The sequence below is a fragment of the Chelmon rostratus genome, chromosome 18 (assembly GCF_017976325.1).
Source record: "Chelmon rostratus isolate fCheRos1 chromosome 18, fCheRos1.pri, whole genome shotgun sequence".
In the NCBI taxonomy this organism is placed as follows: Eukaryota; Metazoa; Chordata; class Actinopteri; order Chaetodontiformes; family Chaetodontidae; genus Chelmon; species Chelmon rostratus.
The window spans coordinates 7,353,893-7,368,694 of NC_055675.1; the positions used below are offsets into that span (position 1 = coordinate 7,353,893).

The 14,802-nt window shown below is 43.5% G+C and overlaps 1 protein-coding gene across 1 annotated transcript; it reads right to left on the reverse strand.

The window, feature by feature from the left end:
* Nucleotides 1-9,264: 9,264 nt before the first annotated feature.
* LOC121622290 (ubiquitin carboxyl-terminal hydrolase 37-like) lies at nt 9,265-13,009 on the reverse strand. The gene is made up of 10 exons (XM_041959218.1): nt 12,914-13,009; nt 12,616-12,747; nt 12,390-12,513; nt 12,136-12,287; nt 11,345-11,447; nt 11,075-11,151; nt 10,792-10,900; nt 10,617-10,677; nt 10,203-10,313; nt 9,265-9,776 (listed from the first exon to the last, which is right to left on the reverse strand). The coding sequence occupies exons 2-10, from the start codon at nt 12,618-12,620 to the stop codon at nt 9,520-9,522; spliced, it is 999 nt and encodes a 332-aa protein (XP_041815152.1). The 5' UTR covers nt 12,621-12,747; nt 12,914-13,009; the 3' UTR covers nt 9,265-9,519.
* Nucleotides 13,010-14,802: the final 1,793 nt, after the last annotated feature.

Genomic DNA, 14,802 nt, shown 5'->3' on the forward strand with positions numbered 1-14,802 from the left:
CCAGCCCCCCCACACTGAACCAAACTGTAAGCCTCCAAATCCAACTAACCCAAAAGGGTGAAGAGAGTGAAAGACAAAAGCTAACTGTAGCTCTGTCTTATTTCACACGTGGAATAAAAGCAAACTATAGCACAAAAAATTAAACAAATACATTAAATGTATTTGTGTGTGTGTGTGTGTGTGTGTGTGTGTGTGTCTGCACATTCCAGCTCCTGAAGTGGTGCGAGGGTCAGGGGTGGGTCGCATGCAGCCCCTCGTCAGCTCTCCTGGGGGGGCTGGTCCCACTGACGCACACACAAGCAGACACGCTCTTTTTTGACCGCTTACTCTGTTTAAGTGACGCGAGACGGGCATCAGTCAGCAGTGAGGTCAGGAGGAAAAGATGGAGCAGTTTAAACTGTCAGATGTAGCGACGGTCTCTGCCTCCACCACGCTAACCAGCTCCCTGAACACCTGATCTGGAGACACATTAACAGGAAGTTCAGATCTTTTGGAGAATCCTGGAACTAAAAAAATAGAAAAAAACTGAATCCTCATTCACAGTTTGAGCAGAAAATGTAAAAAACGTTGTACATTTTTTTTAAAGGACAATGGCCACGTCTGAATACTACACTCACAGGACAAAAGAAATGTTATAAATATATATGTGCCTTTTAATGATCACTGTTACAGGCTTTGTATGTGGTAGTTTTCTAATATTTATATGTGTATTGTGCATGTTATAATATAAAAAATCGTGAGATAATAAACTGCAATACTTACTACTAATAATAATAACCTGTATTTATGTAGCACATTTAATAGAAAAATATGCACTGTGTTGCACTTCACAAAAGATGAGAAACAATAGACAGACAGATGCATGAAATAGGAACATTAAAAACATAGCGCCCAGGATTTAAGAGACAAATCAAAATATTTAACATACAAAACATATACTGCAGTATTTGTATTCTGCGACATTTTGCCTGTTTAGTAATTGTTTCATGATTTTACCTTAAATGCTAAAAGCACAAAAATCGATATTCATTCAACAACTCGCCTGGAGTCGAAGTCTAAAGCCTAACAAGGTAACTTGACACCCGCCCCCACGCTGACTTTGTCACCTTCACTTCTCTGATTCAAACTTTGCGTGTATCTGTGTGTGTGTCAGTGTGTGCTTTCAGTAAAAACAGGATTTCCATATAGAAGCTGTGAGGTGAAATTCACACCTGTGCTGTTTCCACTCTCTCCCTCTCACTCACTCAACTGACTTTTGCTCACTTTTCCTTCTTTCGTCCTGCATATTTAGCTGAATACACACACACACACACACACACGAGACGCGCCCACATAGCCGGCTCCCCTCCGCTCTGCTTTAAAGCGTTGCCTATCCAAACAGGAAAGTGGCCTCTGCCCCGGCAGCAGTGGAGGGCACAGCGGTGGAGATTTCATTAGTCACAGCTAACAGGCTAATTATCCGCTTCAGCGCACCTGTAAAACTTAACTGTGTGTCAATCTCGCACAATCGCAGACGCTGCGTATAGGTTTGTGTGTGGGTGGGTTCCAGGACACGTGGGTCTGTGGGCAGGTGTGAACTGGCGGCTGCGTAACAAACCCGCCTGTTTCTGCGTTAATATGTGAACTGTGTGCCAATCAGGCCTGTGTGGGCCTGTGAGCATTTTATGTGCGACGGGCAATCAAAGCTGCAGCTCATGTTTTTATTTTAAAGGTGAGGGAGAGTCAAAATCGAGAATTCGTTACTAATCGGCCATCAGCTCTAGAAGTGTCTACTGTTAAACACAGGGTGTGTAATTTCTACCGCGATGGGGTCTCTCAGTCAAACGATGAAACCAAGCACTTAGTTTGATGACATCAAGACGTAGCGTTGGATCGTGGGAGTTGTTGTCTTCAATGTTAAACAACCACGATCGTCTGTCTGACGTGACTCAGGCGGAAATGTTCATGGCGACATGATGCCATTGACGACCAAATGAAACACACTGTAACCTTGAATAAAATTATGGATTTTTTAACATAGCTTTAGTCATTTTTAGACATTTTAATGCAGAAATGTTTATTATACATTTAACTGCTCTTAGATTTTTTCACTTATATTTCAGCATCTTTACTTTGTGGCATGAAGCTTGGTTGGAATATGTTTTGTCCCAATGATAATGTGAGCTGGACGTCTCCTTTCATGTGCGATTGGCAGTCAATGTAGTTTAATTAGTGTCAGGATGAGATGAGACAACTAAGACTTGAACTTTGTAAGGATAGACTGTTCTCCCAGGAAGAACAACAGCATCAGTCATGTCAGCAAGTGTCCCAAAACAACATAAGCTTACACTGAATCACAATTAGTAGTAATCACAGTCACTGACAGTCAGCGTTGTTTTGCATGACCGCGATCATTCCTCATTCCTAACCACGCATTTATTACTGTCACCATGAAGATAAAGCTCCACCGACGATAGGAAAGTAGCCATTTTGACCCAAACCACCCTGTTTTATGAACCCAAGTCATTTTGGGGCCTAAAACCTTAACCCTTGAAGGCACAGACAAACATAAACCTCTGTGTGCTCTTCTAGAGGGTATGGACAAACATCACATTTTGTCCTTGTCAGGCTGTTATACACCATACAATCAGCTCAATTTTCCTCCATATATTCTAAGTAACTTATTTCAAGTGACAAACATAAAGGTTAAGAGTGTAAAGTGCGAATTTCAGCCCAAAGCTCTGCAAATTTGTTTTTACCTTTCAGTCGAATGTTTAACATCATGAGTACGATGCATGAGACGGTCTCAGTCCACTAGTGTGGCTTAATGATACTGGACACATATTAAAGCAAAAAAATAATTAATTTGATTTCTTTGAGGGTTGAAGCTACTTTGTAATATCTCAAGTTCACATTATTAAAAGGATCATTTTGTGGTGTGTGTGTATGTGAGGCTGGGGGTTGGGTTTTGTGTGTGCTCTCTCTGACAGTATCGGTGTGGCTTGCGGGCTGGAGGAGGAGCTGGCTGCACACACCTGTGCCTGATCTTCATCAGGAGCTTACTTAAGGCGGGCCCGCCGGTGTTCTCGCTGCCAGATTGTCACTGCTTTGTGACAATCTGGTGTGCACCGCTGTGCCACACGGCCTACCTTCCTCGCCGCCTGCTTGCTTGCCTCCCCTGCCTTCCCTGTGTCTGGAGACACCACCTCAACCTACGCTTCCCCCCCTAACCGCTGCCTAAATAAACTTTCACCTAGCCACCTTTCCCACGTCTGTGTGTCTGCATTTTGGGCCCTGCTCCCTCGCCTCATCACACATTTTGCTCATAGGTCAACAATTAATCCAAATATTATAGAAGTCACAATATATCAAGTACGACGCCCAATTTAGATTTTCATTCTTTTTTTTTTTTTGCACATTATTCAGCTCTAATACTCAGGATGTGAGGTTCCTGTGTTACTTTTGCATTGCCGGTCAGGCCCTTTAACATTTTTATGATCGGAGAAGAGGAGGAAAAAGAGAAGATTGCATCAAATGACCTTTTCCCCTGTTTGATGGTTTCGGATTTCTGTGTTTAAAACGGCCTAAAATAGAAAGATGAAGGAGGGCAGGGGCTACTGATGTGTTCAAAAGTCTTTGAGGTCGAGGGAATTTCTCACCATTTTACTGCAAGTGCCAAAAACCCGCATCCTGCCCCATGAATAGAGCTGGACACACACACACACACACACACACACTCCCCCCCGCCTGGCAGCCTCTTTGTAGCCGTGTTGTGATTGTATCAGATGTGGAGCGATGGAGGTTAGGAGTATGGGGGTGTTGGTAGGGGGATGTGTGAATTTGTAATGTGCTTATGCTGGGACCGCAAAGACAGGAGATAGGGGCACCAGAGCTGTGTTGTACTCCCACACACTCGCTCACACACACACGTACACACACACACACACGCTAACACGCTGTAGGGAGTGGAACTCTAGCTCCCTGAACTCCTTTCATCCTACTGAAGGTGGAAGTGAGTGCAGAGGCTTCCTGGAGTCACAGTGAGATTCAGCACTCTCTATATCCTCTGCAAAACTACTGCCTGCTGACAATGTGTGTGTGTGTGTGTGTGTGTGTGTGTGTGTGTCTTCTTGTGGTTCAAAGGCTGCGAGCGCACAATGTTGAGGTGAGCTATCAGTGTGCGATCTCTGCAGCTATATGTATAACACGTCACAGTTTGAATCATTGCATTAGCCCGTATTGCACCTTTATTAAGGTGGCCCTGCAGAAGCGAGGCTGCAGAGCAGGCAGGGGTTTTTAAGATGAACTTCCTCTACTGTACACGCACTGATTTTAAGTCAATATTTTCCTTATTCTGGACATCGGCGCTCCTCTGAAGTAGGCGACTACAGCTGCAGGCCTTTTAAGATCATATCACTGAGCCTCCATGTGTGGGGGTGGCCAAGGTCCTAGAAGGTCACTAGAAGCTAAAGAAGGAGCAGCAAATGGTGACACTTCCCTTAACACCAGGTTAGAGGTCAAAGGGGAGACATACTGGACTGTTGGACTCGACTAAGACAGCATACCTACAGCACACTGCACCGGTACATAAAATCCACGGTAGTGACTTTTATACTCTAACTGTTAATATATGTAATAACCTGCTTGCACAGATGACCTGTATGGTACGTTTTTCTGGTGAGGACAGGCTGAATTTGAGCTACCACATTATTCTCTGTTTTAAATTCCTCCCTCGCCTTCCTTTTTCGGTCTGGTTAGGGAAGTGAAGGAGACTTTAAAAAGAAAGCCTGTGACACGCCACTTTCTTTGTCTCCATCTTACCAAAGGCTTTCTTTAATCCCTTAAAGCCACTCCATCTCTTGGGTTTGACGGGCAGACTTGCTGACGGTGGTGATTTTGTGTGTGCAGTGGACCGTGAGCCACCCACAGCCACATATACAGCGCCACACACACTCAACATATGGGTGTGCCTCTAAAGGTGGGGCGCAGTGCACGACTGATCTCCGGACTGAATTTTAACAGCTTTTATTACCGTTTAAAATTTGCGATTGGTGGGGATTACTCACTTATGATGCAGCACAGAAGAGGCGACACATCAAACAAATCGTCACTTGTATTTTGTCATGAGGAATCTGTGTACCAAACTATCTCAGGACAGAAAACTTGGCTTTAACTGTGCTCTGGAAAAAAAGAAAATATCTCATAGAGAAGGGGCAGATGCAGCAGTGGAGCATCAGTCTGATTCAAGTTTGATTTAGGATGCTATGATGGTGTTGTATTTGATAATCCAAAGATTTTGGGGAGTGTATTACTTTAAGGTATTTGCACATTGGCTTCAATACTCAGCCATGGTGCCACAACACTCTGAATACTTCAGTATTCGTTCTCTAGGCCTCTACAGATGTCCCACAACGTACAGGAGGGTTTGTACTCTCAGTACATAAAGCTGCAAATGCAACTATATTTTCATCATTTTTTTATCTCTTACAGAGATGCCACAAATTAATTATTTTTTTTACGACATGCACGCAGGCTCATTGAGAGCCAAAGTCCTGAAATTGCTTCCTGTCTAGACGCTGCTCCAGTAGCTTCTGTAATTCAATGCAATCTCTCGAGGGGAGTTTTGTTCGTCGATCCTGAAAAGTGACACACATTCTCGTTTTTTTACTTCCTGGATTATAAGAAAAATCAGTATCTACTGCATTACAGCTGTTGATTTTCATAAAGTTTAACATGCATAATTTACTAGCATTAAAAAAAAAAAACACACACACTACAGGTCCCCGTTTTTAAGACATTCAATAACTTTGTAACTGTTGGTTTCTTATTCATAACATCCATAATGACACTCTTTTCTATTGACATCTCTCCCACCTTTTACCTGCCAAAATTACCTCTACGTTGGTTACGCCTCTCAGTCTATTGTCATGGCTCACCGCTCAACCAACCTATATTTTAAAAAACAACAATCACCCATTCATCATAACAGCTCTTTAGACCAATGGATTGAAGCGCTTGAAACACTTTTGAGTAAGGTAAATGTGTGTTCCCGTGCTTGATTTTTAGTCATTTGTGTAATTACAAATCTCAGTGTGATTTTGAACAGGTTCACCTCAACTCTCTCTTGGTTATCTTTGTACAGATGCCACCAAGTGCTTGAGTGGTGCACACTATGGTCACACGGGACGCCGACAGGCACACACACATACTAAGATCAGAGGATTTCCTGCTGCTCAGTGTGGTCGTGGCTGTGTGACACACACACACACAAACACACGCACACACACACACAGTCTGGCTCCTGTCTCCCTCTGTTTCTCCATATAATATATCAAAGCATCTCTGGGTGTCTATGGAGCTCAGAAAAATCCGCCCCCACTTCCTCGGCCGACATACTCGCTTTATCTCTCTCTCTCTCACTCTCACTCACACACATGTTCGCACACCGTGCGTGGTGATGAAGGATGGTACCTCTCCGGTCTCCAGCTGATGTATACACACCATCCCAGAGAAAACACCTGGAATAACACCACAAACACACACACACACACACACAATGGCACACACATACACACAGTGGCCACAGTCACTGCACCGCTGCTGGGCCAAGACAACCAAAAGCTCACACAACTGAACTGTTGTGTTAGACCTGACTGTGGTATCATTATGCTAATAAATGAAAAAGATACCTGCACTCTGCTGTGTGTGTTACATCTTTGTCTCTTTTTATGACATTTCAACCGAGGTCCTCCTCCTCAGGCCATCACCCAATAAACCGCCATACCATAGCTGTGTAGTATTCAACCAACATCCCACGTCAGCAACCTGACTGTCACGGAAAATCCTATCTTAGTTGTTTTTACGATCTTTAATGATTCATTTGACCTTATTTTGACTTGCTCTTTAACATGATCGCTCTATCTGCCAGAAGGCGGACGCACGGCTTCAGAGGGCAAGACTGAGCTGGAGGACACAGTGGAACAAATGGCCTGAACCAAGCCAACGCAAGAGGAGAGGAGGCAAGAGACAGAGAGAAAGCGTCTTCGTTTGAGCTTGTGTCGAAGAGTGACTCAGAAAAAGTTCATTTGTATCTGCTGCTCAGCTCTTGGTGTGCACATATAAGCAGGAGAATGAGTAAAGGCGCCTATCTGTGATGATACAGTTTATCTCTGTTCACTTCCTGGAGTTCAGGAGGATGAGGAAGAGGAGCCGGAGGAAGAGAAAGATAAGAGCGAAAACAGTAGAGCCATTCATCGAACGCCTTGCTTTTGGGAACGCGGTGCTGTGTACAGAGAGGAACTGTTTGAGAAAGAGAGGCAGTGAAAGGAACTTCACGATCAATTGAAAATCATAGAATAGGTAGGAGTCGAATATAGAACAAATGCAAGCCTGTTTGATCTATATGTAGATGCATGTACAGTATATAGCGCGCCGTGCGTGTGGTCCCGTCCCCTCATCCTGTTTAGGAAGGAGAGAGACCCCTGTTTCCTTTGGCTCTGAACCCTCTGTTGTGACTACATTACAGCCCCCTCTATCACCACCCCCAGCTCCATATGTCTCCCATAGTGAACCTCTCCACAGGCCCAACACCGGAGTCCGCATGAGCAGGGGTCAAACCTTTCAACATTCGCCTCTCTGGCTTTTAATTAAACTCTCTAATGCTTTGGAAAACATGACTTGTTGAGTTGCTATCATTTCATCGGTCGGGCCGATCATGTGACGATGCAAATGTAAAAGTGCTAAATGCTGCCTGTTGCGTGTTGCCTCCCACATTTCCCTTGCAACGGGAATTAACTTATGAATCTCTCCTTGGGAAGCACCGTTGCTTGTATTCAAAGTAGGTCAATGTTTTGGAAACTTTTTCTCTGTGAACAACAGCCAGGCGTAGTGACCTCGGAGTCTTGCCATCACTGTCAAGCTGCCATGCAACCAGAAAGAAATGGCTGCAGCATGAAACCTCTCCTAAAACGACTAATTGTCGTTTTTACAGTTTGTGTGTGAGTCTGTGTGTGTGTTTATGCAATATGTTGATTTATCTTAAAATATGGCCCAATGTACCTCCGGATTTACACTATCCACTGTCTTTTCAGTTTCTGATAAATCGGGAGGCAGTGAAATGATGAGCATTTGTCAGATTCCCCATGTTTGTACCACATGGAGCACATGCAATTCTATCCTTTTAATAAAAGCACTTGAGCCTCCCACACTGAGGAAAATGGTCGCATCATATTGTCGATGAGAAAGGTTTAGAAATGCTGGTAGGTGCATTTTTGGACTTTGGGCAGAGTCATTCAAGCAGCTTCCCCTTACATCCATGAGAGAGTAGCAACAATTTTATCATTTGTTCTTGATCTATTTCAAATATATGTCCCTTCTCTCTCCATCTGGAGTGGGGAAACTCGGAATCATGTTTGGAATTAGGGTTCACAACAGACAGGGCCCAGCATCCTCTACCCCATTTGTTGTTGAGCTGTTTCAAGTTTTCTGTCCCTCTGGACTGGGGAAACTTGTCCTCATGTTTTGTTTCTCATAATGATAAAATATTTAAGAAAAATGAAAAATGATGATGTGTCATAATAATGAGAAAAATAATGATAGGTCTCCTCATATCTTTAATTCACATTTCCTGTCACATTGTTTATTGTCATGCACAGACTTGGATGCAAAACTGCAATACTGTCTATATGAAAAGCGCTATACAAATAAAGGTATTATTATTATTATTATTATTACCCCAACATAACCAGCAGGAAAATCACTTTTCTTGTCTTTGCTTTCAACATAAACTTAAACCAATACGTGGTTGTCTGGGATATTATAAGTATATATATTTTTTTAATCCTTGTGTGAAGACTACAGATGGCTGACTTCCTCCAAGACTCATTGAGAAGTGCAGCTGTTCACAGGAACCACTTTTCCATCTTCAGCTTGAGATGCTCACTGTAGAGATGTCAGCTCACTGCAGGACTGTACCACTGTGGAAACAGGGAGCTCGTTCGCTCACCTCTTGAAGACTTGGTTTGGACTTTTACTCTGTGTGTGTGTGTGTGTGTGTGTGTGTGTGTGTGTGTCCCAAGCTTGAGAGCAAACAACTGTTCGACCAAACTCTCTGATGTGAATGAACTCAGTTTGGAGCGTTTTATTTGTGACGTGAGTTCAGTCGAGCTCCAGAGAATCACTGTTTTTAATTGCTCTCAGTTGAAATGAAACAGTTTCCACAATGTGAAAAAACTTTGCAGACATTTGAGAGACAAACTGTTTGATATAATAACACTGGAGAAGCTGAACCTTTGATCCATTTCATTTATTATGGATAATTTGGTGCAAAAAGAGTCTGCAGGTACAAGAACATTGCATTTTGATGCAAATACACTCATCTGATATTTATATATATTTTTTTATCAATGTCTTTTCCAGAGAGCAAGCCAAGTGGCGACTGTGGCAAGGAAAAACTCCGCTTTACGAAGAAACCTTGGGAGGAACCGGACTCTCTGGGGTGGCCCATCCTCCTGAGGGCTGGGGGACCTGCTGGTGCTCCTGTCAACGGACAGGCTCTTCATCTGTCCTCTGCTGGAGGTGGTCTTCATCCTTCCTCTGCTGGAGGTGGTCTTCATCCTTCCGCTGATGGAGGTGGTCTTCATCCTTCCGCTGATGGAGATGGTCTTCATCCATCCTCTGATGGGTGTGCTGGTGGGTCATCTCAGACCTGTAAAAGGTAAGACAGAGGGAAACCATACCTACCTTATCACATCCCGGGGTTGATCCTCTGACCTCGAGTCCTGCAGAGTTCAGTCCAACTGGAACAGAAACACACGTGAACACAGGAAGTTCATCGTTCTTTTGTCTTTTTTCTTGCTCCATTTCTCTCCTCAGCTGTGATCAGTCTGAAGTGCTGTCTGAGTGTCATGACCCGTGCTCTGCACGCCGGTTTTTGTTAAGTTTCTCATTGTGTGTTGTCTTTGTCTTAGTCAAGATTTGAAGGATGTATGAATAGCCCTTGTCCATAGTGTGTGTGTTATCCTAGTTCCCTTAGTTGTGTTTCTCTTTGTGTTTAATAAATTTAATTAATTGTACCAAGCGCCCCCTTGTGTGTCTGCATGTGGGTTCTACCCCTTAGTTCTTAGTCCCCACTTCCCTGACACTGAGGACATTTAAGGAACATCAGTGTTTTGCGTCATGTCTCTTATAAAAAAGGATGTAGGAGCTTTGGTTCTGCCGCTCACATACAGAGGCACCAGTTGTTTCGGTGACCTGAGCATCATTGTAGGTGAACCAGCGGTCGTGCGCGTCGATCGGTCCGACGTCCAGATCCAGCCCATGAGAGATGTAGTGTCCTAACAGGAGAGGAATCGGTGTTAGGTGGGTTGTCACAGGACTCAGTGGATGATGTGAACATGAACTGACTTTAACTGATACCAGACAACAGTGAAAGTAAGAAAAGGTTTGTGTCTGACTTTCTCAATGGAAAAAAAAACAGGTGCATAAGATCAAATGTTTTCCAACTTGTACAGTCATACAGTGACTGACAGCAGCAGCAGCCAATAGCAGAATGTAGGAAAGCTGCTGGTCAACAAAGAAAGATAAAGATTTCTATTCATGTTGAACGTGAGCGTAAATAAAATAAAATGCTATCTTACCTTGTTCTGTCCCGGAGCCGACATGACTGATGATGCTGACCAGACTCAAGCAGCAGCCACCCTGCGACGGAGCACAGATGATCAGAGTTAGTACACACAGTCCACATGTTGACTTACAGCCACCACAGTCTGATGATTGATTTATTTTGTTATCAGGTCATTCAGTTGTTCTTACTTGTTGAGAGGAGACCACGAGGTCTCTGCAGAGGAAGACGGGGCAGTGGACCTTTTGGAGCTCGAAGTTGTCGGTGTACTTGAAGCGCTTCAGGTGTAAGACGAGCACCCTGCAGACAGACAGAAGATGTTTTAGCAGCAGGTGACAGAGGAAAAAGATTCCATTTTGATTCATCTCAATTCTTCCTGAGGGTCAGTGGAGCCCAGTTTGACACCAGTGGGTCCACCAGTATCATCACTGGGCACCGTGGTCAGGAATTTGGTCATTTGTTGATGTTACTTACTTAGGCAGGTTCACGAATGCTGAGCGCTGGCCTGATGTGGTGCCTCCACACTCGCACCGATACTCCAGCTTCTCCTCCTGCAGAACAGCACAGAACCCACAGGTTAGTACTTTGATACTGGATTTACATGCACAACAGCACAACATCTACACATCCCTCCACATGGCCACATGAGCAGTGGTGCTGGGACTGAAATGTCTTTTCTACATCATATTATCACATTCTATCAGTGGGATGTAAGGGGACTGACTGAGGAGAAGTGTTTCATACCTTCTGGTAGTCCTCGAGCATGCCCATCACCGTCCCTCCTTCAGGTAACAGGTCGAGGGACAGGTTAGTGAACTCCTCCTGTCTGATGGATTCTTCTCCACAGCTACACGTTCAAGAGAAAACAGAGTTAGAAAACAGCTGCACATTTATTTGCTGGCAAACACATGAACAGCGGTGGATGTAACTAAGTACATTTACTCAAGTGTATAAGTGTGAGGTACTTTGAGTATTTTCTTCTGATGCTGCTTTATACTTCACGACAATTCAGAGAGCAATACTCTACTTTCTACTTCACTACATCTATTTTGACAGCTTTAGTCACTGGACACATTTAGATTTTTACATATAAAACACATGGAGAGTATATAAACTATGAGCTTTTGTTATAAATTAAATGACTGAACCTAACAATACATACATTAAGAGCTGAAATGACAAATATTTTGATCATATTTCAAGTTATTTTTCATGTAAAAATGCTTTCATTTCATGGCTCCAGCCACTCAAATGTGAGCGTTTGCTGATTTTTCTTCAAATCAATTGAAATAATTGTATAACAGTTTTCTGCATTGACTTCTTTTGTTTCTGATACTTGAAGTATTTTCTCTTGATTACACTTAGATGCTTTTACTTAAGTAGCATTGTCAATGCAGGACTTTTCGTTGGACTGGAGTATTTTTACAGTGTGGTATCAGTACTTTTACTTCAGTAAAGGGTCTGAACACTTCCTCCACCGCTGCACATGAGTGTGTGTGTGTGTGTGTGTGATGTGTGTGACTGCGTTGGCATACCTCTTGCAGGTCCTGGTCTTCTGCATCTTAAACAGCAGCTGATCCTCCACTGGACACCTGTAGCTCATGTCCATTGTGGCCGCCATCACCCGAAGCTCCACGCCCAGAGATCGTATCTGGTCCAGCACGGAGATGAGGAACTCATGAGCGTCCTGCAGAGAAACACACACAGTCAGACAAAGGAGCTCATACACAGAGGAGAACCTATCAGCAAACGGTGAAACAATATAACAACATTAAACCAGCTTACGTACTTTCTGTTCGAAATCCTCGAACTCCGGGCTCCAGACAGAGGCCGCCTCCTTGAACTTAATGGTGAGGATAAATTTGTGGGTCAAATCACTGGAAAAGTGAGACGCTTTGATGTCCATGAATAATCTGGAGAGGAGAATAAAAGGGTCAGAGGCTTTGTCTCTTTTGTTGTTGTTCATGGTACGACTTGAGAATAAACTGAGTGGTTGTTTCGGATGGTTGCTTTACCTCATGAGTTCAGCCTCAGGGAGCAAACTCCACACCTGCTCCTGAGAGCTGATGGCTGTAACAAAGTCCTCCAGCGTCAGGAGGCTCTGCAGGCTGGAGTTGATGTAGCAGAAGTTGGCAGGGTTGGGGAACCTGACACACAAACATAACATGAGTCAGACATCTCAGAATCATTTTACTTTGATGAATGCATGTCTCTACAGCACTGGTTCTCGTGTGTGTGTGTGTGTGTGTGTGTGTGTGTGTGTGTGTGTGTGCGTGTGTGTTTGTGTGTGTACACACATGCAGATGTACTTACCCAAGATTTGTAAAGTTGACGGGCTTCACAGTGGAGATGATCTCCGTCTTGGGCTCAGCTGGAGGATCATTGTTTTCCTCTGTGCTGGTCACCTGCTCTACCTGGTCAGGAGGAGAGTTGCTCTGTTTCTGTGGGGTCTCTTCTTCAGCAGCTGGTGCAACCTGTCATAAATGATATTGGAGTCAGGAAATAGTCATGCAAAGACACACTCATCAAGTCATAAATGTCTGCATCGTGTCGAGTGATGCACTTTGTGACACTCATACATACCTTCCCAAACTTCTTTCCCCGAAGGCGGCCAAAGAGCCGACGCCACCACGGGATCTTTGGGCCCTTCTTCTTGGCAGCAGGAGCGTCTGGGACAGACCCACTGTTGACAAAGAGAAATGGAGTTATTTTTTTCTGTTGTGCAATCACAACATACTGTATATGTATATATGTATATGTGTATATGAGAAATTATTTAGAGGGATCATTTAAGGCAGTGGTCCCCAACCGCAGACCGGTCAACGCTTGACAGTTTTACAGCAGAGGGAAGGGGGTATAGGTAGATTGTTTATATTGGAATATATGGTAATAATAATAATAATAAATACAACAGCAATAATAATAATAATAACTATAATAATAAACGGAAAGCATTCAACTTTATCAGAAGCTTCCTCGTAACATTGCACCAACAACATAACATGAGTATAACATCAAAGTCTCTGGTAACATCCTCTCTGCCCCCTAAATAAATTATTTTAAAAAATAACCTGTCGCAACAAATCCATATTTCAAGCAGGACTGCTGGTATTGTCTGCTAAAAGCTTTCTTTTTCTTGGAAGTCGTCGCTTGTTCTTCTGTCTCTTCACTGGGCCTTTTCCCCTTCGCAAACAAACTTTCTGAACACGTCTGTTTTTACTCATTTTGCGAGCTTGTGGGTTAAATTTGAGCGCTCACGCGACCGAGATGTAACCGAGAGGATCCGGTCATTTTTCAAAATAAATGACTTTTCAAAATAAAAGATCGTTCGGACTCAGATAATAAATAAAACGGAAATTATTCATTATTTCTTGTGCGGCCCGGCACCAATTGATCCACGGACCGATTCGCGGATTTAAGGAATCATTCACTTCCCAGTCTGAGGTGAATTTCGGCTTGGACTGCCTGGAACAGGTTTTGAGTCTGTCAGGGTGAGTCCTGAAAGATGAGTCCCTGCCAAGTCTAAAGTCTTCATGGGCAAAATTCCAGTCTGCATCCAGGTCTTTTCAACATTGTGTTCATGGTATTTTACATAACTGACACCAACTACATTCAGAGCATCTTTGCTCAATAAAATTTGTGTTTCCTGACACGCATGGTTTTCTCTGAACAAGGAAGCTAACGGGCCGGACCATGCAGGTGAAGAAACCGTCAGGACAACACTATGACAGCAGTGATGGATTTACTTACCTCCTCTGAGAGTCGTGTGTCTGCCTCCTCTGATCTGCTTCCACAACATAGTTTTTAGATCTCTGTACAGAAAAATAAAGAGAATGAAATGATGAAACATCATGTATCTACACAGCTGACATGAAGTGGCTTCACAGAAAGCATCTACTGAACAGTGTGAAGTGTGAAGCTGAAATCAAGTCAAAGTGATGTTAACAGTAGAAAATGTGGAGTACATCTCCATGACATACCTTTCCAAAACAGCCAAATAGTCGATCCATCGTTGAAAGTTTTCTATTCGTGTCACGAGTCCAAGCAAAATGTTTCCAAACTCACTGAAACTAGTTTCATCTCCAAGGTGATCCGCAGGTAAAGTCATAGACTTTTACCTGCAGGTTCTGTGACATCACTGGATTCCGTGCTTTATCTACGCTCTGATTGGCTGAAAATGCTGGAGGTCATTTACATATAAC